The sequence below is a fragment of the Salmo trutta genome, chromosome 6 (genome assembly GCF_901001165.1).
Source record: "Salmo trutta chromosome 6, fSalTru1.1, whole genome shotgun sequence".
In the NCBI taxonomy this organism is placed as follows: domain Eukaryota; kingdom Metazoa; phylum Chordata; class Actinopteri; order Salmoniformes; family Salmonidae; genus Salmo; species Salmo trutta.
This window is the reverse complement of record NC_042962.1, coordinates 12,890,965-12,916,982: the sequence shown is the minus strand read 5'-3', so window position 1 is coordinate 12,916,982 and position 26,018 is coordinate 12,890,965. Positions and strand designations below refer to the sequence as shown.

The 26,018-nt window shown below is 47.1% G+C and overlaps 1 protein-coding gene and 1 pseudogene across 1 annotated transcript; one reads left to right on the top strand and one right to left on the bottom strand.

The window, feature by feature from the left end:
• Positions 1-1,697: 1,697 nt before the first annotated feature.
• Positions 1,698-10,151, bottom strand: hhla2b.1 (HERV-H LTR-associating 2b, tandem duplicate 1). Its single transcript, XM_029755286.1, has 8 exons — positions 10,060-10,151; positions 8,187-8,427; positions 6,762-7,064; positions 6,366-6,650; positions 5,925-6,251; positions 5,394-5,501; positions 5,156-5,215; positions 1,698-2,115 (listed from the first exon to the last, which is right to left on the bottom strand). Exons 2-8 carry the CDS (start codon positions 8,254-8,256, stop codon positions 2,024-2,026), a joined length of 1,245 nt encoding a protein of 414 aa, XP_029611146.1. The 5' UTR covers positions 8,257-8,427; positions 10,060-10,151; the 3' UTR covers positions 1,698-2,023.
• A 2,287-nt stretch (positions 10,152-12,438) lies between these two features.
• LOC115195262 (gamma-aminobutyric acid receptor subunit rho-3-like) lies at positions 12,439-25,354 on the top strand (annotated as a pseudogene).
• Positions 25,355-26,018: the final 664 nt, after the last annotated feature.

Below are 26,018 nucleotides of genomic sequence, written 5' to 3'. Positions count from 1 at the left end.
GTTTCCTTTGGGGATCTGGTCATTGAACAGGGCTGTTCTCCCTCTGTAAGGCTGGCTCTGCTGTTTGAGCTGATCTGTACTGTAGTAGTAGGAGTGGACGGTCAGGTCCTTGTCTTCTGGTTTCAGCCAGTGGATGACTTCCTCACTGTCAGGCTGGAAGCTGCAGGGCAGGACACAATCCTCTGAGAACACACAGGTTACATGGACGTCTGCAAGTGAATAAACACACACATTAAATTAGCATCTGGACATGAAGGGATTCATATACAGACTCCTATACTCCCCAATAGTCAGATACCTTGGTAAAGTGAGTAGGCCCTTTATTTATATCAGAGTGTTATTAAGCTGTTCTTATTGTTAATATTAACCTGAGTCTAATCTGTCATTGTGGTCTTCCTCGGTCCTCCACCAGCCCCCCTCCACACCCACAGCACCTAACCTCTAACTAAAATCACAATCTAAAGTAAAGACTCCAGTCAGACCTGAATGACTACACTTCCTTCATGCCTCTAATAACACCACATACCCATTCAGTAATCATTTACATTGATAAACCATCTTAGCCTGTCTTGTCTGTTGTTGAATCACTGATTCCTACTTTGAAGTTGTTCAAACAATCACAGAGAGACGTTGATTAGACCTCATTGTCAATCACATGACCTTTCATTTGTATAACACTTTGCTTTAGGGTGGAAGTGGCCAAAGATCACTACGCACAACAGGAGAAGTCTGCTCTTGAATTAAGTCATTCATGTTTCAGAGAAGCTTGTTTATTTTTCAGTTAAACTCATGAGGTGATTCCAGTGGGTTTATATCAGTAAAACCCTGTCAGTCCTGCTAGCTCAACACTTACTTTCAAACTGACCTAGGACTACAGATGTAGGATCTACACAGCCAGTTTGCTACATCAGTAAAAATAATCCTGCAGCAACAGGAAATGTGAATTATTATGTGGATTATAGTTAAGCCATTTTTGAAATTGAGTACACTAAAGCTTTGCATTTCCTACTGTGCAAGAAAATTCACAGCAACAAAAGAGTGATCAAATTAAGATCCTACATCTATTGGAGTTATTTTGGAATATAATTCTTTGAGACAGACAGAAGGTAACGACAGATGAACTAAGACAGACTGATGGTTGTTACTCACCTTCCCCATCTGTGGATGTGACAGTCCACAGCAGAATCACCATCAACATCAGACCCCTTAATGTCATGGAAACCAGAACCCAGGCCATCTCCACAGAGACCAGACCACAGGTTTATCGTTGTGGAAACAAACTCCTCTCCCTCTTAATGGATTGTAAAGAATACAGTACCTGTGCTTGTCATTCAGTTTCTTTACTATTGGCCATATAATTGTAGGGCAAAGTGTATTGCATTGTAAAACATTTACACATTAGATAGGGACTTTCTGCTCTAGACAAACACTGTGAAGTTGTGACTGAGCTTGGTTTGCAAGACAAAGCAGCGACTGTGCTAAAGCAAAATGTCATGGATAGACTGCAAGGCCAGCAGATAATGACTGAAAAAGCTCAGTGAATCTGTCTGACTATGTAACATTTAACTGGTTGGCCGATTAGATCTTTAAAGTCTGTATGAATGACATGACAATGAATTGGCCTCCCCTCCACATACTCTCCACGGATATCCACCAAGGATATGGTTGCCAACTATTTCCTAGATATAAAGTTCTTCAACATTCATTACTTAGATTTATTTTTGTCAAACATTTTTTTTTAAATCTCCTGGAGTAGTTTTGACATACTGCTCACCACAGGTAGGTAAAAACAGACAATCTCTAAAAAGGCCAATATCAGTGAAGGAAGTCCCTTGCAGTTATGTGTCCTAAATATTACAGTTCACTGCTGTAACTGTGGATCACTTTCAGGCCAGCTGATGGTGAGTAACGTCAGTCCTGCCAGGTCTCATCCCAAGGCCTCAGGCAGACCTACTCATTGAACTGCTGCTCCATCCACCAGCTGTGTAGGTCATGCAGTCTCTGGCATGGCCGAGGGAACATGTTAGGGGGTGAGGATGTTGACATTTGTCGACAAGGTCTCTCCTGTGGTAAGGGGACTGCTCTCAGACAAGCCTCTCTCATTGGCAGTGGTTTCTGGGATAAGAGACAATATGGGAGGGAGGATTACTCACCAAACAGAAGTACACACATCATACACTAGTTAACATGCCGTCAAGGCTAAGTCTAGCAGTACGGATGTTTACGTTTCGGTTGGAACCAAAATTATTTTCTAATCGTTTCACTCTGAACAGAACCATTATTTTTGTTCTTGTTCCGTTCCACTGTTCCGACCAAAAAAATAAAGTTCTGAACCGGTTCAAACCCTAAAACACTAACGGTTTATATCGTTTCTTTGTTGTCACATTTACCCCTGCTCCTCCCCTAACCCCAGTCCTGGGATTCATCATTACGCACACCTGGCATCCATCATTACGCACACCTGGCATCCATCATTACGCACACCTGGCATCCATCATTACGCACACCTGGCATCCATCATTACGCGCATCTGCAGATCATTATGATTCACACCATTACCTTCCTCATTACCTCCCCTTTATCTGTCCCTCCCTTATGTTCATTCCTCAGGTGGTTTTGTTCCTACTATATCGCCACTGTTACGCTGTCTCGTTTCATGTTTGATTAAACGTTTCACCTGCTTCTCGACTCACAGCATCATTGTTACAGAATACTGACTCACAAAACTATGGAAGCAGCAGGAGAATCAAATGTCTCTGACGGTCGACGAACAAGCTTATCTTCTACGTCAACACCATGACCAGCTGGCACAACTGGGGACGGCTATGAGGAGGTACTTCGCAGTTTGCAACGTCTAGAACAACCCCTAGAGGCGTTGGCTTCGACTAGCGGAGGATACTTTTTAACCAGTCAAGCCAGCACAACAACCCATTCAGCAACCCGCTCAGGTTAGCGAGCGGGACCGTCTGCTGACCTGGGCGCACACAGCTGTCGCCGCTTCACATCCAGGTATTTCACACTATCCAGTCCATCTCTGGGAAATACTGGCGGCCCACGATAGCGCAGGACGTCACTCACTATGTCAACTCCTGCTCCGTATGTGCTCAAACCAAGTCTTCCCGGAACGCTCCAGCAGGGAAGCTCCTGCCGCTTCCCATGCCCGAGCAACCCTGGTCACATCTATCCATTGACTTTAACCAATCTCTCCTCTGATGGTTTCATCACCATTTTGGTGGTGGTCAATAGATTTTCTAAGTCCGTTTTAATCCCTCTTCCTGGTCTCCCCACTGCTCTCCAGGTCACTGAGGCACTATTCCAGCAGGTCTTCTGGCATTATGGCCTTCCGGAGGACATCGTCCCCGACCGTTGCCCCCAATTCACATAATGAGTATGGAGGGCCTTTCTGGAGAAGCTCGGGGTCATGGTCAGCCTCAATTCCGGGTACCGGCCTCAGTCCAACGGGCAGGTGGAAAGGATGAACCAGGATCTGGGGAGGTTCCTGAGGAGTCACTGTCAGGACTGGCAGGGTGAGTGGGCATGATTCCTTCCATGGGCAGAGTATGCCCAGAACTAGCTACATCACTCCTCCACTGGGTTGACCCCCTTGTAGTGTGTTCTGGTTTTTCAGCCAGCTCTGGCTCTGTGGACCCCGAGCCAGACCGACGCTCCTGCGGTTGATGAGTGGTTTGACGCCGTCCACCGTCAAAAGGAACAGGCAGATTGCCACTGCAGTGAGACCCCTGTGTTCCACTCTGGGATCACGTCTGGCTTCTACCAGGAACCTCCCACTCTGCCTGCCCTGCAAGAAACTGAGCCCCCAGTTTGTGGGGACATTCAAGCTTCTCCGGAGGGTCAACGAGGTGACGTATAAGTGACTGGGAAGCTGTAACCTATCTCACTCTTCATGTTTCCCTTCTCATGTCGGTGGCTCCTGTTCCACTAGCTGACGCTGTCATCGTCCCCCCCCCCCCCCCCCCCCAGACATAGAGGGGAGTCCGGCGTATGTTGTCAGATCCCTACTGAACTACCGGCGTCGTGGGGGTCGGCTACAGTCACTGGTGGATTGGGAGGGGTATGGCCCAGAGGAGCGGTGTCGGGTTCCAGTGGAGGACATTCTGGACATCATCTGTGACTTCCACCTTTGCCGCCCAGACCAACCTGGGGGGGGGGGGGGGGGTACTGTCATGTCTACTGCTGTTTCTCCCGTTCGTCGCCGGAGTACTAACCACCAGTCCTGGGATTCATCATTACGTACAGCTGCTGATCATTATGATTCACACCTGGACTCCATTACCTCCCCTTTATCTGTCCCTCGTTCATTCCTCAGTCGGTATTGTTCATGCTATGTTGCCCCATACACTGTCTCGTTTCATGTTTAAGAAAACAAACGTTGTACCTGCTTCTCGACTCACAGCATCATCGTTACGTTTATGTTCCTTTTTAAACTTCAATATGTTTTTTTTACATTTAGCTGAACATGAAATTACTTCACAAATAAGTGTGAGAAGAGTAGCTTGCTAACACACAGCTTGCACACACTGGCAAAGATACTCATCTGGCAGGCAGACACTGGAATACGTTTCTGAGTGACCAAGGGAGGGCTTTGTACAGTATATGCACTTTGTTTTTTGGGGGGACTGGGAAAAAAAAATGCACAGAATGTAAAAACTTTATTAACCGGTTCCCATGCTTTTAAATAACAGTTGTCTTCCGGAACAGTACAGATCACTTGTTACAGGTTCTGATTCTGTTCCTCTAAATATTGTGTTCTTTTTTTGGTTCTGTGAACCAGTTCCAACCCCTGGTGTAAATGCCTCCTCTAGCTCTACAGGTACATTGGATTATGCTACACAGGCTTCTAGATATAACAATACTCCTGATTTTAAGTATTCACTCTGTTCTGACCACCATACTCCTACCAAGTGTTCTTCATGATCCTCTTACACCTTCTTGTGGTCTGTCCTGGATACTACAGTTAGTTGATGATCTGTCCTGGATACTACAGTTAGTTGATGGCCTGTCCTGGATACTATTGTTAAGGGTCTGTCCTGGATACTACAGTTGGTTGAGGGTCTGTCCTGGATACTACAATTAGTTGAGGGTCTGTCCTGGATACTACACATACACTCCACAGTAAAGCTGGACTGTGACTTACCTTTCACTGGCTTCATCTCACTGGTTTCCTCTGGTCTCTTTCTGGGCTTGGACTGGTTACCTGGTGACAGGAAAAGGGACATCAGGTACAGAGAGTAAATGTAGAAGTATTTAAACCATAATTTACCTGCAAGCTCATTCAGCCTTAGTTCTCTCAGTATTACTACACATTTGTGATTATAGACAGAATGTTGGGTTAACTATAATAATAAACCTTTCCCCCTGCCCATACTCCTTACCTCTGACTTTAAGATATCCCAGAATTCCTGTGAGGGCGAGAGCCAGCACTGCTATCACCACGGCAAAGATCCACCACCGAGACTCCTCTTGACTTCGCATACGCTCACCTACACACAGATAAAATACACACACACACTGATTCTGTACCTTATTGACTCTGCCCTGGATTACGGACCTCTGCCTGCCTTTGACCTGCCCCCTGTTTGGGTCAATAAATGTCTGTGACTCTAGCTGTCTGCATCTGGGTCTTATCCTGATACACACAGGTAACAGACACACAGTATCTCTCTCTCTCTCTCTCTCTCTCTCTCTCTCTCTCTCTCTCTCTCTCTCTCTCTCTCTCTCTCTCTCTCTCTCTCTCTCTCTCTCTCTCTCTCTCTCTCTCTCTCTCTCTCTCTCTCTCTCTCTCTCTCTCTCTCTCTCTCTCTCATATCAATGGAGTAGAAGGGAAGGATACCTGTTGTATTCGGCGCATGTGACAAATACAATTTTATTTGATTTAGTGTGTGTAGGTGTGAGTGTTCTCTCACCAGTGACAGCTGAGATGTTGACCCCGGTGTGTTCTGTGTGTGTGTTCTGGGGGGAAGAGTAAACACAGGTATAGGTCCCTGTGTGTTCCAGACTGACTGGGTTGACCAATTGCAGCGATCCGTCACCGAGCGGAACTTTGAGGACGTCCAATCTTGCACAGGCCTCCCAGGGTGCTGAGGCAGAACTGAGCTGGGATTGGCTGTCGTAGGTGAGGATGAGGGCCTCTTCGTTGTGATTTGTGAAACTCCAGGAGAGGGAGGATTTAGGCTGGTAGTGTGGGGCATGGCAAGGAATGGTCAGATCCTTCCCTTCTACTCCATTGATCTCTGAGAGAGAGAGAGAGAGAGAGAGAGAGAGAGAGAGAGAGAGAGAGAGAGAGAGAGAGATATTACAAAAAGCTTTTAAAGTTTTACAAAACAGTGTATGTGAGTGTGTAATACCTCTTTCTCTGAGTGAAGCGGTCCAGGTCTGTGATCCATAGGAGGAGTTGACAGTACAGATGTAGGTGAGCTCTGATTGGCTGTTCAGCCTCCTCAGCCGGCTCTCCACCGCATACAGCCCCTGTCGGTCAGCCAGTTTACGCGTTATTGGTCGAAGTGGTTGGGCGGTGGGCGGGTCAGTTGCCCAGGCAACGTGAGGGGCGGGGTAGACGTGTCGAGTGGTACACTTCACCTCTTCATAGCCACTTAGTCTGGACAACTCCAGAGACAGGGCCCGGATGGGCGCTACATACACACACACACACACACACACATACACGCCAACTGATCATACATTGATAGAACATTGACAGTCACTGTGGTTGTGTCTACCATTCGATTGACAGCTTGACTCACCCTCCACCCTGACGATGACATGGGCTTCGTGCACGCCTGCAGAGGTACGCACGTGACACTTGTATCTGCCGCGGTCCCTGGGGCCACACCCCCTCAGGTGCAGCGATGCGTTACCACGGGAGACCAGGTGTGTGAAGAGGGAGGTGCGGCCAGCGTACTGCTCATGCTCACTCCACTCCCCTCCTCTCTGGAAGGAGTGGACAGGCACTTCCTGTTTGAGCCAGCGGATGACCTCATCACTGTCTGGCTGGAAGCTGCAGGGCAGGACACAGTCTTCCAAGAACACACACGTCACATGAGCATCTGTAAAGAGACCACACACACCTGTCAATACATCTTAGGGCCTATTGGCAATCAGAGGAATTCAGTCAAGTAAACCTGCATTGCATTCATATAAACACCATGTGGTGGAGTGAAACCACAGTGGCTCACTGTACAAACAACAGACTCCTCTTTCTTTCTTTGTGTGTGTGTGTGTGTGTGTGTGTGTGTGTGTGTGTGTGTGTACCTGAACACATCTCCAACCAACTAAAACAAACATGGTACGCTGATCATTCTTGGCTTTTATTAAATGCAACCAAGCGTGATGTTGCGTACTCCTATCAGACACACACACCTCCCGATGTGCTACGTGTCACAATTCTTACTCAGCTCTTTGAGTCATCTCACCTGCCTGCTTACCACAACCTTTAACCTTTAACCGTTATTGATCATTGAACACAGGGTTAGTCAACTTTCTTCCTGGAGAACAGCAGGTACTTCAGCTTTTTGAGTTGACCTTTTTTTGCTTTAGAACTGGCCAAGTAGGGGAAATTGAACCAATCGCTGATTGATTAATTATCTCAGTTAGAGAGGTAATTAGTAAAGTCAGGTGTGGTGGAGCAGTTCCATCTGGGAACCAGGCTACAAGATCTCACACGGTCTGATACGGTCTGACTTCAGTATTCAAAGTTTGTCCAGGGAAAGTGTGGGGGGGTGAACATCGTGTTTTGAGGGTTAAGTTTAGGCATTCATTCCGATTGGTTAAGCTAAGGTTTAAGGTTTGGTATAGGGTAAAAATAAAATAAATATAAAATGTGTGCCGAGCGCTGGGATTGAACCTGTGGTCTTCAGAGCTGGAGCTCATGATTGGGTAGAGTAGCACTGGGATTGAACCTGGGATCTTGGAAGCTGGAGCACGCGTCGTATGCCCATTCGCCATCTCCATCCATAATGCCCTAGCAAGCAGCGGACCTACTTGATCATAAGTGCTCACTGTTGCCCCTAGTGGCCATCTCCTGACATCCTGGGGACCTGGAATACTGCACTGGTCTGGTGTGACCTGGCTGCTACAGGATCAGGGTTCTAACCACCAGCTCTAACCAACCAGTTACCAAATCGCCTAAACTCACCATGTCAATCTGGGCCAATCAGAGGCAGTCTCACCTGGGGTTGTAGTCTGAGTTGAGGTGCTGATCCACAGAAGGAGACAGGTCCAGGTGTATGTCACTGCCATGTCAATCTCTCTCACACACGTGTACACACGTGCACATACTCACAAAAACACACATCCAGAGACAGTGACACACACGTCCGTCCAATCTTCACTTCTGTGGTCCCCGTCTCTTCCTCGAGGTTTATCTTCCTCCACGAGCCTCTCTCTCGTTGTCCTGTGTGTCTCTCTTCTCTTTGTAGTGTAGAAACACACACACATTCAGAGCTAATGAGAGACATGCGGTGTGGTAGCAATAACGTGACAGGACATGTTCAGGAGGCTGTGGCTAATAGAGTTTGATCTCCTAATTGGGGGGTGGAGGGGGGGGGTGCTAAGAGAGACATCTAGCTGAGGTTTCCTTTCTTCTCCCCTCCCTCCATGTCTTCCTGTGTGTGTTTCCCCTCTCTTTCCTTATCATATCTTATCTCTCTTTACTCATATCTTATCTCTCTCTTTCTTAATCATATCTATTTCTTTCCTCATATCTTATACCTCTCTTTCCTTATCATATCTTATCTCTCTTTCCTTATCATATCTTATCTCGCTCTTTCTTTATGTGATAGTTCAAGATGTAGTGTAGAGCATGACAGAGCAGAAGAGAATAGGAGAAGAGAAGGGAAGCGAAGAGAGGAGATGAGAGTAGGTCACATCTGCTACATATTCTACAGTCTATTCACTGTAATGTAAGAGTTCCAAATCATCTTTATTCAATCACATCAAAACACACACACACCCACACACAAACACAAACACACTCTCACGCACCTACAAACACACACGCACACACACACACACACACACACACCATACATGAGATAGATCACAGGGCAGAGAAAACACAGGACCGAGGGCAGAGCAGCACATGGAAAAAGTTAGAGTGAGGTTAGACATCAAACAGGATAATCACACACTCATGGAGTCATTATCATCTGGTGCAGTATTTGTCTTCTCTGCTCCTCCTCTCGCGCACCGTTGCACACTTTTGTTCTAGCTCCCCACACGGGCACATTCAACTAATCACGAGCTTGATGATTTGTTGATTAGCTGAATCAGGTGTGGTAGTGAAGGGTTACAACAAAAAGGTATATCCTTGGAGATACCAGAATTTAAAAAACCAACACTGACCTAGTGTAGAGCAATAACGTCCCAGAGCTAACAGAAATAACTCTATGTTTCCCTGTTCATAAAGCAGATACTCTTGACATGGCCATACTGACTTGATAGCTAACAGAAATAACTCTGTTTCCCTGTTCATAAAGCAGATACTCTTGACATGGCCATACTGACTTGATAGCTAACAGAAATAACTCTATGTTTCCCTGTTCATAAAGCAGATACTCTTGACATGGCCATACTGACTTGATAGCTAACAGCAGTCATCTGTAGCTTACTGTATAAGGTGCTGATCAGTTATTGATCGTGGTGGGTGGAAAACACCCCTGGTGTTTGCTCTAGTCAGGATTGTAAGGGTTAGTTTAAGGAATGGACTACATGACTGAATCCCCATACAAGTTTTCATACAAAATGTAATAATAGTATTTGGTATTGGTATTTTATTAGGATCCCCATTAGCTGTTGCAAAAGCAGCAGCTACTCTTCCTGGGGTCCACACAAAACATGAAACATGACATAATACAGAACATTAATAGACAAGAACAGCTCAAGGACAGAACTACGTCAATAAAAATCAAATAAGTATAGAGATAATACAAGTCTATGAAGCGTGTGTGTGTTCAGTGCCCTGTGGTATATGGCTCTCTAGTGATGAAGATAAAGTTATCTTCTAGAAAATGGAGAGAATAAGAAAATGAAAAGCAGACTTACGTGAGTTCCACGTCAAGCAGAGCGAGACAAAATGAGGGAGATGTGAGAGAGGAGAGAGAGAGCTGCTCCCTACTTCTTTTGAAAGTGAGGAGTTTGACTGGACTAACAGGTTTCTTAGAGAACACTTGCACGCACACGTGCGAGAACACACACCAGCCCCCTCTCTTTCCTCTCTTACACACTCACACCACACACACACACATTTCCCAATGTCCTGAAGGAGAGTCAGGGGGGTAATTACACACACACCCCTCTGGATGGGCGGAGTTAGAGGGGCGAAAAACACAAACCCATTAGAGAGAAGTCAAGTACTGATTTGGTCATACAGTGGATATACAGTGCCTTCAGAATGTGTTCATACCCCAAGACTTATTCCGCATTTTGTTGTGTTACAGCCTGAATTACATCACCCATCTACACACAATAACCCATAATGACAAATTGAAAACATGTTTTTAGAAATGTTAGCAAATGTATTGAAAATTAAATACAGAAATATCTCATTTACATATTGTAAGTATTCACACCACCGAGTCAATACATTGTAGATACGCCTTTGGTGGCGATTACAGCTTTGAGTTGTCTTGGGTATGTCTGTATCAGCTTTGAGTCGTCTTGGGTATGTCTGTATCAGCTTTGCACATCTGGATTTGGGGATTTTCCCCCGTTCTTCCTTCCAGATTTTCTCAAACTCTGTTAATGGGTTAGATGGGGAGCGGTGGTGAACAGCAATCTTCACATTTTTCCACAGATTTTTAATAGGATTGAAGTCTGGGCTTTGGCTGGGACACTCAAGGACTTTAACATTCTTATTCTGAAGCCATTCCAGCGTTGCTTTGGCTGTATGCTTTGGGTCATTGTCCTGTTGGAATGTAAATCTTCACCCCAGTCTAAGGTTGTTTGCACTCTGAAGCAGGTTCTCATCAAGGATTTGCCTGCATTTGGCTCCATTCATTGTTCCCTCTATCCTTACCAGTCTCCCAGTCTCTGCTGCTTAAAAGCTTCCCCATAGCATGATGCTGCCACCACCATGCTTCACGATAGGAATGTGTTAGACGGGTGATGAGTTTTGCCTAATTTTCTCCAGACATAGCACTTTGCATTCAAGCCAAAGAATTACATTTTTGGCTCATTAGACCACAGAATCTTTTGCCTTATGCTCTCAGTCTTTCACGTGCCTTTTTGCAAAGTCCAGGCATGCTGTCATCTGCCTTTTTCTCAGGAGTGGCTTCCGTGTGGCCACTCTCCCATAAAGATCGGTGAAGTGCTGTAGAGACTGTTGTCCTTCTGGCAGGTTCTCAGCCAAGGAACTCTGCAGTTCTGTCAGAGTGGTCATTGGATTCTTGGTCAACTCCCTGACCAAGGTCCTTCGGTTGCTCAGTTTGATCGGACGGACAGCTCACGGCAGAATCTGGGTAGTTCCATATTTTTTTCAATTTACCAATGATGGAGACCACTTTGATCTTGGAAACTTTCAACACTCTAGAAATTGTTTAATACCATTCCCCAGATATATGCCTCATCACAATTCTATCTTGGAGATCTACGGAGGGTTCCTTTGACATCATGGTACAGTTTCTGCTCGGACATGCACTGTCAACTGTGGGACCTTACAGTATATAGACACGCTTGTTTCTTTCTAAATCATGTCCAAACAATTGAATTGGCCACAGGTGGAATTCAATCAAGTTCAATCAAGAAACATCTCAAGGATGATCAATGGAAACAGGATGCACCTGAGCTCATTTTCGAGTTTCATAGCAAAGGGTCTGAATACTTATGTAAAGAAGGAATTTCTGTTTTTTATTTAATACATTTGCAAACATTTCAAAAAACCTTTTTTCACTTGTCAATATGGGGTGTTGTGTACATTTCTGAGGATTTTTATTTTATTTAATCCATTTTAGAATAAGACTGTAGCATAACAAAATGGGGTCTGAATACTTTCCCGAAGGCACTGTATATACATATATAAACTCAGCAAAAAAAGAAACGTCCTCTCACTGTCAACTGCGTTTATTTTCAGCAAACTCATTGCAAAGGGTCTGAATACTTACGTAAATAAGGTATTTAAAGAAAATCTAAATTCAATACATTTGCAAAGATTACTAAAACCTGTTTTCTCTTTGTCATTATGGAGTATTGTGTGATGAGGAAAAACAAATATTTAATACATTTTAGAATAAGACTGTAACGTAACAAAATGTGGAACAAGTCAAGGTGTCTGAATACTTTCCCGAATGCACTGTACAATGGGCATTCATGCATGTACACACATAACCCCCATACCCCCTGTAACCCTATACATTCTGTCATTCTTACCCCCTGACCTGCGTTTCAACTGGCTTCTGGCTACATCAGTCTTCATTAAGTTACGGAATGCGGTAAGGAATCTGTAGTGATTCTAGGGAGTAGCTGATTACCCAAATCAGGCAGTGTGTGTATGTGGGAAGGCTGTTGCAGAAACCGCAGGCAGTGTTTCTCCAATCACACCCTACAATTACAGGCTTATTAAAGAGACACATCACTCAACTATTGCAGGGTGTGTGTGTGTGTGTGTGTTTATAATGTGTGTTGTCTTTCCAGGCCTATAGACCATAAGCTGAAGAGGCAGGACAGCACCAAGTCTCTACTCATCAAGACTGAACGGCTGCTGAGGATCGAGGAACACAACTTCGCTACGAGACCTGGCTTTGGAGGTCAGAAACACACATGTGCCACATACACAGGAAACACCTCCATCTCTGTTGGCAGGTTGACATTTATTGGGATGAGTCTTGTCCTGGAGGCAGAACTAAACTAAACGATTCCGCTAGGTAGGCCAGCTGCAACGTCAAAATGGGCTATATTGTAAAAATGTATGAAAACCAAACTGTGCTTTTTGGTCTTCATTTAAGGTTAGGGTTTTGCAGAGCTGCCTCCAGAAGAAGATCCATGACGAAAAACGCTAACCTGCTCTTATGTCTCCCAATAAAACTAATCCAATCAGTCAATCTCTGTCCCCCTTTGATGATGCATGCAATAGCTGCGTTATGAGAGGATGTGCTGGCCAATGAGTTTCTTAGACATTGACCACATCGCTCCCAAACCAACACTGGCTCACATTATACTCACTGTGTGTGTGTGTGTGTGTGTGTGTGTGTGTGTGTGTGTGTGTGTGTGTGTGTGTGTGTGTGTGTGTGTGTGTGTGTGTGTGTGTGTGTGTGTGTGTGTGTGTGTGAGAGAGAGAGAGAGAGAGAGAGAGAGAGAGAGAGAGAGAGAGAGAGAGAGAGAGAATCTTGTCTTTGTCTGGAACCAAAAGAGAGAGCAAAGCTACCAACAAGTCAGACTATTCAGAAAAATGAACACGACTGTTCACCAGCTAATATTTTCTTCTTACCATCTCTGTGTTTTCATGGAGAGGGTTGACTAGTTAATAAGGCTGTAACTTTTATATAGACATGTTTATTCTGATGGTTAATGAGTCACTGTGTAATCGGAGGAAGCAGATATTTGTGTGTGGTTTGTTTAATTGTGAGGTTAATTTAATGAAATGTGTATTGGTCTGAAAGGCTGCTGACATTCCGAGAAGATCAACATACTTCACACCCACTAAAAATTAATACATAAACACACACATGTTAACAAAGACACACACACACTTCGCTAAGACACACACTCTCCTAGCATACCACAGCCTCACACCCCTTCCGCTCTAAACCACGTCCAGATGGTGTAAACAGTGTCCACATCCAGCCAGCAGTGTGCATGTGTGTGTGTGTGACAGAGAAAGAGCGCTGATCCTCTTTTCATTTGGTATTGTCTTGTCTGGTTCCAATCCCATTCATTACATGTTGTGTTTTTAACCCTCTGTTCCCCCTCATTGTCCTTGTCGGTGATTGATTGTTTGTAAGCTATGTGTATGTAACGGCCGTCGGGAGAGAGAGTAGACCAAGGCGCAGCGGAGTTAGTGTTCATCATAGTCATTTAATTAACGTAAGAACACGATACAAAAAACAAGAAAACCGACAGCCAAAACAGTCCTGTCAGGTGCGGAACGGAACAGAAACAATTACCCACAAAACCCCAACGGAAAAACAGGCACTTATGTGTGACTCCCAATCAGCAACAACCAACAACAGCTGTGCCTGATTGGAAGCCACACGGCCAAAATCAATGAAACAGACAACATAGAAAATGAACATAGAACACCCACCCAATGTAACACCCTGGCCTAACCAAAATAAAGAACAAAAAACCCCTCTCTATGGCCAGGGCGTTACAGTACCCCCCCCCCCCCCCCCCCCCCCCCCCCCCAAGGTGCGGACTCCGGCCGCAAAACCTGACTCTGAAAGGGAGGGTCCTGGTGGGCCTTCTTACGGCGGCGGCTCAGGTGCGGGACGTGGCCTCCGCTCCACCCTCGGCGTTGCCCACTTAGGTAGCGCCCCTGGCCGCGCCGGAGGACTGGTGGGCGACCTTGGTTGCGCCCGCCTGGCGGGCGGCGATGGCTGCTCTGGCCCAGGATTCACCAGGCTGGGGAGACATGAAGGAGGCCTGGCCCTGGGCGCAGGCACAGGACTCACCAGGCTGGCAGGCGGCTCTGGCGGCGCTGGACAGGCGGGCGGTTCTGGCGGCTCCGGACAGGCGGGCGGCTCTGGCGGCTCCGGACAGGCGGGCGGCTCTGGCGGCTCCGGACAGGCGGGCGGCTCTGGCAGCTCCGGACAGGCGGGCGGCTCTGGCGGCTCCGGACAGGCGGGCGGCTCTGGCAGCTCCGGACAGGCGGGCGGCTCTGGCGGCTCCGGACAGGCGGGCGGCTCTGGCAGCTCCGGACAGGCGGGCGGCTCTGGCGGCTCCGGACTGGTGGGGGGCTCTGGCGGCTCCGGACTGGCGGGCGGCTCTGGCGGCTCCGGACTGGCGGGCGGCTCTGACGGCTCCGGACTGACCAGGATGGGGAGACCCTCTGGAGGCCTGGTCCTGGGAGGAGGCACAGGACGGACCAGGATGGTGAGACCCACTGGTGGCCTGGTCCTAGGAGGAGGCACAGGACGGACCAGGATGGGGGGACCCACTGGAGGCCTGGTCCTAGGAGGAGGCACAGGATAAACCGGGCTGTGGGGGAGCACTGGAGTTCTAGTATGGACGCTCTTTACCCACACTCCAGGCTGAATGCCCACTTTGGCCCGGAACGGGCGGAGCGCAGGCATTGGGCGAACTGGGCCCTCCCAGCACTCTGGAGACACAGTGCGCAGCGCCGGCGCAGGATAAACTGGACCGAGGAGGTGCACTGGAGACCAGACGCACTGAGCTGGCACCATCCGCCCTGGCTCGATGCCTGCACTCGCATGGCACTTGCAGGGGGCTGGCCTATAGCGCACCGGGCTATGCACGCGCACTGGAGACACCGTGCGCTTTACCGCATAACACGGTGCCTGACCAGTACTGCGCTGCCTGCCTTAAGCACAGGGAGTTGGCCCAGAATTCCTTCCTGGTTCTGCTACACTCCCCGTGTGCCCTCCCTAAAAAATGTTTTGGGGCTGCCTCTCGTGCCTGTTGCGCTCCCTCGCTTCGTACCAGCGCCTCTCAGCTATCGCTGCCTCGATCTCCCACTGTGGGCGGCGATACTCCCCAGCTTGAGCCCATGGTCCTTTCCCGTCCAGGATTTCCTCCCAAGTCCACGCATCCTGAACGCTCTTCTCCTGGCGCTTCTCCTTCCTCCGCTGCTTGGTCCGTTGTTGGTGGGTAATTCTGTAACGGCTGTCGGGAGAGAGAGTAGACCAAGGCGCAGCGGAGTTAGTGTTCATCATAGTTATTTAATTAACGTAAGAACACGATACAAAAAACAAGAAAACCGACAGCCAAAACAGTCCTGTCAGGTGCGGAACGGAACAGAAACAATTACCCACAAAACCCCAACGGAAAAACAGGCACTTATGTGTGACTCCCAATCAGCAACAACCAACAACCGCTGTGCCTGATTGGAAGCCACACGGCCAAAATCAATGAAACAGACAACATAGAAAATGAACATAGAACACCCACCCAATGTAACACCCTGGCCTAAACAAAATAAAGAACAAAAAACCCCTCTCTATGGCCAGGGCGTTACAGTGTAACATATGTTCTGGTGTGCGACAGGTTTTGTACCCAATTGTATTATTTTGGTATATTTTGGTTTTCGGAGTTTTTGAGCACTTATTAAACTGCTCTGTCTTATACCAAGTTCGATCTCCTGCGCCTGACTTCCCTGCCACTAGCACACACCCTTACAGTATGTGTGTGTGTGTGTGTGTGTGAGATCCCTTGACCATATTGAGCTAGACTTCTTGGAACAGAGGTTGTGAGAAGGTTCCCGACCAGTTTATGATGTTGACAGTATAAAGAAATTGTACAGTGTTGAGCAGTGGTCACCAACCCTGATCCTGATCTATATACAGAGCAGAGCAGTGGTCACCAACCCTGATCCTGATCTATATACAGAGCAGAGCAGTGGTCACCAACCCTATTCCTGATCTTGATACAGAGCAGAGCAGTGGTCACCAACCCTGATCCTGATCTTGATACAGAGCAGAGCAGTGGTCACCAACCCTGATCCTGATCTTGATACAGAGTAGAGCAGCGGTCACCAACACTGATCCTGAAACAGAGTAGAGCAGTGGTCACCAACCCTGATCCTGATCCTGACAGAGTAGAGCAGTGGTCACCAACCCTGATCCTGAAACAGAGTAGAGCAGTGGTCACCAACCCTGATCCTGATCCTGAAACAGATGTAGAGCAGTGGTCACCAACCCTGATCCTGATCCATATACAGAGCAGAGCAGTGGTCACCAACCCTGTTCCATATACAGAGCAGAGCAGTGGTCACCAACCCTGATCCATATACAGAGCAGAGCAGTGGTCACCAACCCTGATCCTGATCTATATACAGAGTAGAGCAGTGGTCACCGACCCTGATCCTGATCTATATACAGAGTAGAGCAGTGGTCACCAACCCTGATCCTGATCTTGACACAGAGCAGAGCAATGGTCACCGACCCTGATCCTGATCTATATACAGAGCAGAGCAGTGGTCACCAACACTGATCCTGATACATAGCAGAGTAGTGGTCACCAACCCTGATCCTGATCTTGATACAGAGTAGAGCAGTGGTCACCAACCCTGATCCTGATCTTGATACAGAGTAGAGCAGTGGTCACCAACCCTGATCCTGATCCATATACATAGTTTTGGTCACCAACCCTGATCCTGATATTGATACAGAGTAGAGCAGTGGTCACCAACCCTGATCCATAAACAGAGTAGAGAAGTGGTCACCAACCCTGATCCTGATACATAATAGACTAATGGACACCAACCCTGAGCCTGATCTATATACAGAGTAGAGCAGTGGTCACCGACCCTGATCCTGATCTATATACAGAGTAGAGCAGTGATCACCGACCCTGATCCTGACAGAGTAGAGCAGTGATCACCAACCCTGATCCTGATCTATACACATAGTAGAGCAGTGGTCACCAACCCTGATCCTGATCTTGATACAGAGTAGAGCAATGGTCACCAACCCTGATCCTGATACACTGTAGAGCAGTGGTCACCAACCCTGATTCTGGAAGGCTACAGTACATCTTGTGCAGGTTTTAGTTCCAGCCAAGGTTTCCAATACACCTGATACAGTTAGTGAAGGGTCTTGTCATTAGCCTGTGCTATCTAGAACCTAAAAGGGTTCTTTGGCTGTCCCCATGGGATAACCCTTTGAATATCCCTTCTTGGTTCCAGGTAGAACTCTTTTGGGTTTCATGTAGAACCCATTCCACAGGGGGTTCTACCTGGAACCCAAAAGGGTTCTACCTGGCACCCAACAGGGTTCTACCTTGAACCACAAAGGTAAAGTAGGTAACCACCACTAGCCTCAGTATTATTGGCCAACGTGCAACCATTGGAAAACAAACGGGATGATCTACGATTAAGACTATCCTACCAACAGGACATTAAAAACTGTAATACCTTATGTTTCACCGAGTTGTGGCTGAACGACGACATGGATAATATAGGGCTGGCTGGCTGGCTTCTCAGTGTTTCGTGTTGTGGAAATTAATGTATACTGAGAGAGACTTGGACAATTATTCAAACAATCAATCTTTATTAAACATTGATTAATTATTGCAATAATGAAATCTGTCGACCCCACATTCTTGAGTGTGTTGTTAACTGATAATTGAAAACAGAGATTTAATATAGGAGACCTAAAAATGCTTAGTCATGGCTGGTTCCACCCCTCCCATGCAGATCAGGGGGCATCACAATCCATCCTGGATTCATCCTGTAGTCATCTGCACCAGGTATCGATTCCCAGTTTCAAGAACGATAAGATACAATGAGGGTTTAGGTCTATTCCTCCAGGCTATCTGTTTCTCAGGTCACACATACTACATCTTATCTATGGAATGCCAGCTGAAGGATTTTATCACCAAGTCATGAATCTATTGTCAGCTCAAGCTATCTCTAGTAAAACCATATGCCCAGATTAGCTGCAGGAAGCTACAGTGGAGACCATAAAACACAGCATTAGTAGAACAGAAATGTCTTACGGAAGTGGTCAGATGACGCGGATGCTACGCTACAGGACAGTTTTGCTAACACAGACTGGAATATGTTCTGGGATTCATCTAATGGCATTCAGGAGTATACCACCTCAATCACCGGCTTCATCAATCAGTGCATCGACAACATCGTCCCCACAGTGACAGTACATACATTTCCCAAGCAGAAGCCATGGATTACAGGCAACATCCACACCAAGCTAAAGGCAAGAGCTGCTGCTTTCAAGGAGCACGACAGTAATCCAGACACATATAAGAAATCCCACTATGCCCTCAGATGAACCATCAACAGGCAAAGCATCAATACAGGATTAAGATTGAATCCTACTACACCGGCTCTGATGCTGGTCGGATGTGTCAGGGCTTGAAAACCTATTACGGACTACAAAGGGAAACCCAACCACGAGCTACCCACTGACTCGAGTCTACCAGACGAGCTAAATTCCTTTTATGCTTGCTTCGAGGCAAGCAACACTGAAGCATGCATGAGAGCACCAGCTGTTTCCGTACGAATGTGTGATCACGCTCTCTGCAGCCGATGTTAGCAAGACCTTTAAACAGGTCAACATTCACAATGCAGTGGGGCCAGATGGATTACCAGAACGTGTACTCAAAGCATGCGTGGACCAACTGGCAAGTGTATTCACTGACATTTTCAATCTCTCCCTGACCGCGTCTGTAATACCTACATGTTTCAAACAGACCACCAGGAAAGCCCAAGAAAGCGAAGGTAAACTGCCTAAATGATTACCGACCCGTAGCACTCATGTCGGTAGCCATGAAGTGCATTGAAAGGCTGGTCATGGCTCACATCAACACCATCATGCCAGACACCCTAGACCCACTCCAATTCGCATACCACCCCAACCGATCCACAGATGACGCAATCTCAATCGCACTCCACACTGCCCTTTCCCACCTGGACAAAAGGAACACCTATGTGAAAATGCTGTTCATTGACTACAGCTCAGCGTTTAACAAAGCTCATCACTAAGCTAAGGACCATGGGACTAAACACCTCCCTCTACAACTGGATCCTGGACTTCCTGACGAGCTGCCCCCAGGTGGTAAGGGTAGAACACTTCTGCCACACTGATCCTCAACACTGGGGCCCCTCACGAGTGCGTGCTTAGTCCCCTCCTGTACTCCCTGTTCACCCACGACTGCGTGTCCAAGCATGACTCCAACACCATCATTAAGTTGCTGATGACACAACAGCGGTAGGCCTGATCACTGACAACGATGAGACCTGACAGTGTGGTGCCAGGACAACAACCTCTCCCTCAATGTGAGCAAGACAAAGGAGTTGATCGTGGACTATAGGAAAAGGTGGGCTGAACATCAACGGGGCTGTAGTGGAGCGGGTCGAGAGTTTCAAGTTCCTTGGTGTCCACATCACCAACAAACTATCATGGTTCAAACACACCAAGACAGTTGTGAAGAGGGCACAACAACACCTTTTCCCCATCAGGAGACTGAAAAGATTTGGCATGGGTCCCCAGATCCTCAAAAAGTTATACAATTGCACCATAGAGAGCATCCTGACCAGTTGCATCATCGCCTGGTATGGCAACTGCTTGGCATCTGACAGTAAGGCGCTACAGAGGGTAGTGCGTATAGCCCGGTACATCACTGGGGTCAAGCTTCCTGCCATCCAGGACCTATATACTAGGCGGTATCAGAAAATTGTCAAAGACTCCAGTCACCCTAGTCATAGACTGTTCTCTCTGCTACTGCAAGGCAAGCGGTACCGGAGCACCAAGTACAGGAACAAAAGGCTCCTTAACAGCTTCTACCTCCAAGCCATAAGACTGCTGAACAATTAATCAAATGGCCACACAGACTATTTTTGACCCCCCCTTTGTTTTTACACTGCTGCTACTCGCTGTTTATTATTAATGCATAGTCACTTACAAATGACCTCAACTAATCTGTACCCCTGCACATTGACTCGTTACCGGTACCCCCTGTATACAGCCTCGTTATTGTTATGTAATTTTCTTACGTTCCTTTTTATTTGTTTTTATTTTTTACTTTTGTTTAGTTATTAAATATTTCATTAACTCAATTTTTTGAGCTGCATTGTTGGTTAAGGGCTTGTAAGTAAGCATTGCACGGTAAGGTCTACACGGTGCATGTGACAAATACAATTTGATTTGATTCTTCTATGGGGACAGCTGAAGAACCCTTTTGGAACCCTTTTTTCTAAGTGTACACATTGCAGCTCTCCAGGACCAGGGTTGGAGACAACCAGAGAATAGCCCTGATTAATGACCTCAGTGTGATGTTATGTGTGTGGGTGTAGCAGGAAGCAGGAATTTGTGGGTGTTTGTTGCTCTGGTTTGGTGGTTTGGGTCGTGGTGAGGAGCTCCTCCGGTCCTGACGAGCTATGTGTTTGTGTGTGTTTGTGTATGTGTATGTGTATGTGTGTATGTGTGTGTGTGTGTGTGTGTGTGTGTGTGTGTGTGTGTGTGTGTGTGTGTGTGTGTGTGTGTGTGTGTTCTCAGGTGCAGCCATCCCTGTGGGCATTGATGTCCAGGTGGAGAGTATCGACATCATCTCAGAGGTCAACATGGTAGGACCCTGTGTACCCTGGGTGTATAATCTATACACGTGTGTGTATAATCAAACCACGTGTCTGAACAATCTTCTGTGTTCTGCTGAGGGCATCACCATGACCCTGTACCTGCGTCACTCCTGGAAGGATGAGCGGCTGGCTTTTCTGTCTAGTAGCAACGTTAGCAGGACGTTTGGAGTGTGTCTGGTGAAGAAGACGTGGGTTCCTGATGTGTTCTTTGCCCACTCGAAGAGGTCCTTCATCCACGACACCACCATAGAGAACATCATGATCAGGGTCTATCCTGACGGAAACATACTCTACAGCATCAGGTGAAGCATCAGCGTGCGTGTGTGTGTGTGTATATTACTATGCTGTATGTAGGTATACTATATCTTATCTCTTTTTATATGATTATTATGTTGTTATAGGATCACAGTGACTGCTCTCTACTCCATAGACTTCAGAACTGTTCACTACAACTAGAGAGCTGTGAGTCACACACACACACACACACACACACACACACACACACACACACACACACACACACACACACACACACACACACACACATCACGTGCATGCACTAACACGAACATGCACACATATTTACATAAATAAACATTCACCCACACTAAGCATCCGATTGCTGATTGGTTGGTTACACAAATACACACCACACTTTCTCTCTCCCCCGTTCTAGATGCGTATAATGACAATGATCTGATGTTGTTTTGGAAAGTATCTGAGTATCTGAGGACAGATGAGATTGTTCTCTCTGTTGTTCGTCAAGAAGTTTCACCCTTCCAGCGGCCTCGCCTTCTACAGCAGCACGGGTCTGTCTGAGTATTTATGTGTGTGTGTGTTTTGCGTTCTTTGTGTGTCTCGTCTTTTGTAGCTATTAGATTAACGTACGGTTTCTTTAAGAAAACCCTCAACTTTTCTCTCTCTCTCCCCTCTCACCACATTACCCTCATTCTTTCTTTCTCTCCCCCTCTCTTCCCCCATTATCCTCTCACTTTCTTTCTCTCTCCATCACCTTTCCTTTCTGTCTCTCTCCAGATTGGTGTAACAGCTTGTTAATAAACTTCATCCTGAGGAGACACTTCTTCATGCTGCAGACCTATTTCCCCAGCCTGCCGATGGTGTTGCTCCCTCTGAATCGACAGGAGGCCTGTGCCTGCACGCGTCTCCCTGGGTTAACACACACACACACACACGCACAAACACACCTGGACACACACCCCTGAACACACCTGGCTAGAGCTAAACACACACACACACACACACCAATTCACATGATTATACTTCTACATACTAAATACAGTACATAATAGTTTATACACACACACACCTCTCCCTTTAGGAGCTCTCGAGTTGGCGCAGCGGTCTGCATCTCAGTGTTTGAGGCGTCACTGCAGACAACCTAGTTCGATTCCAGGCTGTATCACAACCGGCTGTGATTGGGAGTCCCATAGGGCGGCGCACAATTGGCCCAGAGTCGTCCGGGTTTGGCCAGTGTAGGCCGTCATTGTAAATAAGAAATTGTTCTTAACTGACTTGCCTAGTTAAATAAAGGTTAAATAAATAAATACAAAATTAGAGCTATCCAACCCTAACACGCCTGCTGTCCCCCACACAGACCTCTCCCTTTAGAGATCTCCAGACAAATCAAATCAAATCTAATTTAATTTGTCACATACACGTGTTTAGCAGATGCATCTCAGAGGTCTTGTGTTTCTAGCTCCAACAGTGCAGTAATATCTAACAAATAATTTCTAACAATTTCATAACAATACACACAAATCTAAAGTAAAGGAATGGAGCAATGTCAGAGCGACATAGACTAAGATACAGTAGAATAGGATAGAATATATTATATTCATATAAGATGAGTAATGTAAAATATGTAAACACTATTAAAGTGACTAGTGTACCATTATTAAAGCGGCCAGTGATTTCAAGTCTATGTATATAGGGCAGCAGCCTCTAATGTGCTAGTGATGGCTATTTGAGGCCATGAGATAGAAGCTGTTTTTCAGTCTCTCGGTGCCAGCTTTGATGCACCTGTACTGACCTCGCCTTCTGGATGATAGCGGGGTGAACAGGCAGTGGCTTGGGTGGTGTAACGCCCTGGTGGTTGTTGTCCTTGATGATCCATTTGGCCTTCCTGTGACATCGGGTGGTGTAGGTGTCCTGGAGGGCAGGTAGTTTGCCCCTGGTGATGCGTTGGGCAGACCGCACCACCTTCTGGAGAGCTCTGCGGTTGCGGGCGGTGCAGTTGCCGTACCAGACAGTGATACAGCCCGACAGGATGCTCTCAATTGTGGATCTGTAAAAGTTTGTGAGGGTTTTAGGTGCCAAGAAAAATGTCTTCAGCCTCCTGAGGTTGAAGAGGTGCTGTTGCGCCTTCTTCACCACACTGTCTGTGTGGGTGGACAATTTCAGTTTGTCAGTAATGTGTACGCCGAGGAACTCAAAGCTTTCCACATTCTCCACTGCGGTCCCATAGATGTGGATCGGGGGGTGCTACCTCTGCTGTTTCCTGAAGTCCACGATCAGCTCCTTTGTTTTGTTGATGTTGGGTGAGAGGTTATTTTCCTGGCACCACACTCCCAGGGCCCATACCTCCTCCCTGTAGGATGTCTCGTCATTGTTGGTAATCAGGCCTACTAATGTTGTGTCATCTGCAAACTTGATGATTGAGTTGGAGGTGTGCGTAGCCACGCAGTCATGGGTGAATAGGGAGTACAGGAGGGGGCTGAGCACTCATCTTTGTGGAACCCCAGTGTTGAGGATTAGCGAAGTGAAGGAGTTGTTTTCTACCTTCACCACGTGGGAGCGGCCCGTCAGGAAGTCCAGGACCGTTGCACAGGGTGGGGTTCGGACCCAGGGCCTCGAGCTTAATGATGACCTTGGAGGGTACTATGGTTTTGAATGCTGAGCTATAGTTCATGGACAGCATTCTTACATAGGTATTCCTCTTGTCCAGAAGGGATAGGGCAGTGTGCAGTGTGATGGCGATTGCATCGTCTTTGCATCTATTGGGGCGGTAAGCAAATTGAAGTTGGTCTAGGGTGTCAGATAAGGTAGAGGTGATATGATCCTTGACTAGTCTCTCAAAGCACTTCATGATGACAGAAGTGAGTCCTAACACACCTGCTGTCTCCCTCCCCACACACACATGTCCTCTTCCTTCAGTTATCACTACAGTACTGACCATGTCCACCATCATTACTGGGGTGTCCTCCTCCATGCCCCAAGTAAGTGTATTGTGTGTGTGTGTGCGTGTGCGTGCGTGCGTGCGTGCCTGCATGCGTGTTTGTTTGTGTGTGTGTGCGTGCGTGTGTGTATACACTGCATGTGTGTGTGATCCAGGTGTCCTAACGTGAAGGTGGTGGACATCTACCTATGGACCAGCTTCCTGTTTGTGTTCCTGTCAGTGATAGGATACGCTGCTGTCAACTACTGTTCTATGATAGAGGAGATGAGACGACTGAATAGAGGAAAGGTCAGAGGTCATCAATTTCCAGGATATTTGTTGAGAGAGTATTCTCTCTACACAACACTGCTCTCTAGTGTTCAGATATGAGAAATTATGACTCCATGAAATCACCACAAGTTTCTTTCCTGGTATGTTCTATATGATCCACACAGTGTATTGAGATGTATTCTATGTGTGCGTGTCTGTCCCTCCATTCAGCTCCCAACCTCTTAAAACGCCAGCCAGGCCATGGCCTTCGACGGCTGTTTCCACGGCAATGACATCGAGCGGACCCTGTTCCCCCATCTGCCAAACTCCCACGGAACTTCACTCCAGAACCCTGAGGACCCCCCCAACCGAGGGTACACGTCTCCACCGACAACGGCTGGTGTGGCAGAACGTGGACCTGCTGCTTAGCTACATCTACTTGATTGACTCGTACTCCTCCCATGGCCTTCCCTGTGTCCTACCTGCTATTCAATACCATCTACTGGAGTATGAATTCCTCCTGAGAGCCCCTACTGAGCATACTGCTGGGACCCTATTGACTATAACTCCTCCTGAGGGGCCCTACTGACAAAAACTCCTCCTGAGGGACCCTACTGATCATACTGCTGGGACCCTGCTGACTATAACTCCTCCTGAGGGGCCCTACTGATCATACTGCTGGGACCCTACTGACTACTGACTATAACTCCTCCTGAGGGACCCTACTGATCATACTGCTGGGACCCTACTGACTATAACTCCTTCTGAGGGATCCTACTGATCATACTGCTGGGACCTTAACTGACTATAACTCCTCCTGAGGGACCCTACTGATCATACTGCTGGGACCTTAACTGACTATAACTCCTCCTGTGGGGCCCTACTGACTATAACTCCTCCTGTGGGGCCCTACTGACTATAACTCCTCCTGAGGGGCCCTACTGATCATACTGCTGGGACCCTACTGACTATAACTCCTTCTGAGGGACCCTACTGATCATACTGCTGGGACCCTACTGATCATACTGCTGGGGCCCTACTGATCATACTGCTGGGACCCTAACTGAGTATAACTCCTCCTGAGGGACCCTATACTGCTGGGACTCTACAGAGTATGTACTCCCCCTGAGGGGCCCTTCTGAGTATGGACTCCACCGAGGGACCCTTCTGAGTATGGCCTCCTCCTGAGGGGCCCTATGGACTCCTACTCTGTGAAAATGTTTACCACTGGGACCCTATTTTAAAATAGTCTAGATGGCACTTTTATGTGTACAATCCCCTGCCCAGACTGAAACAATAGATGTTCACTGCTTACTATAACCAACGAATATTAGGGGAAAACCTTTCTAT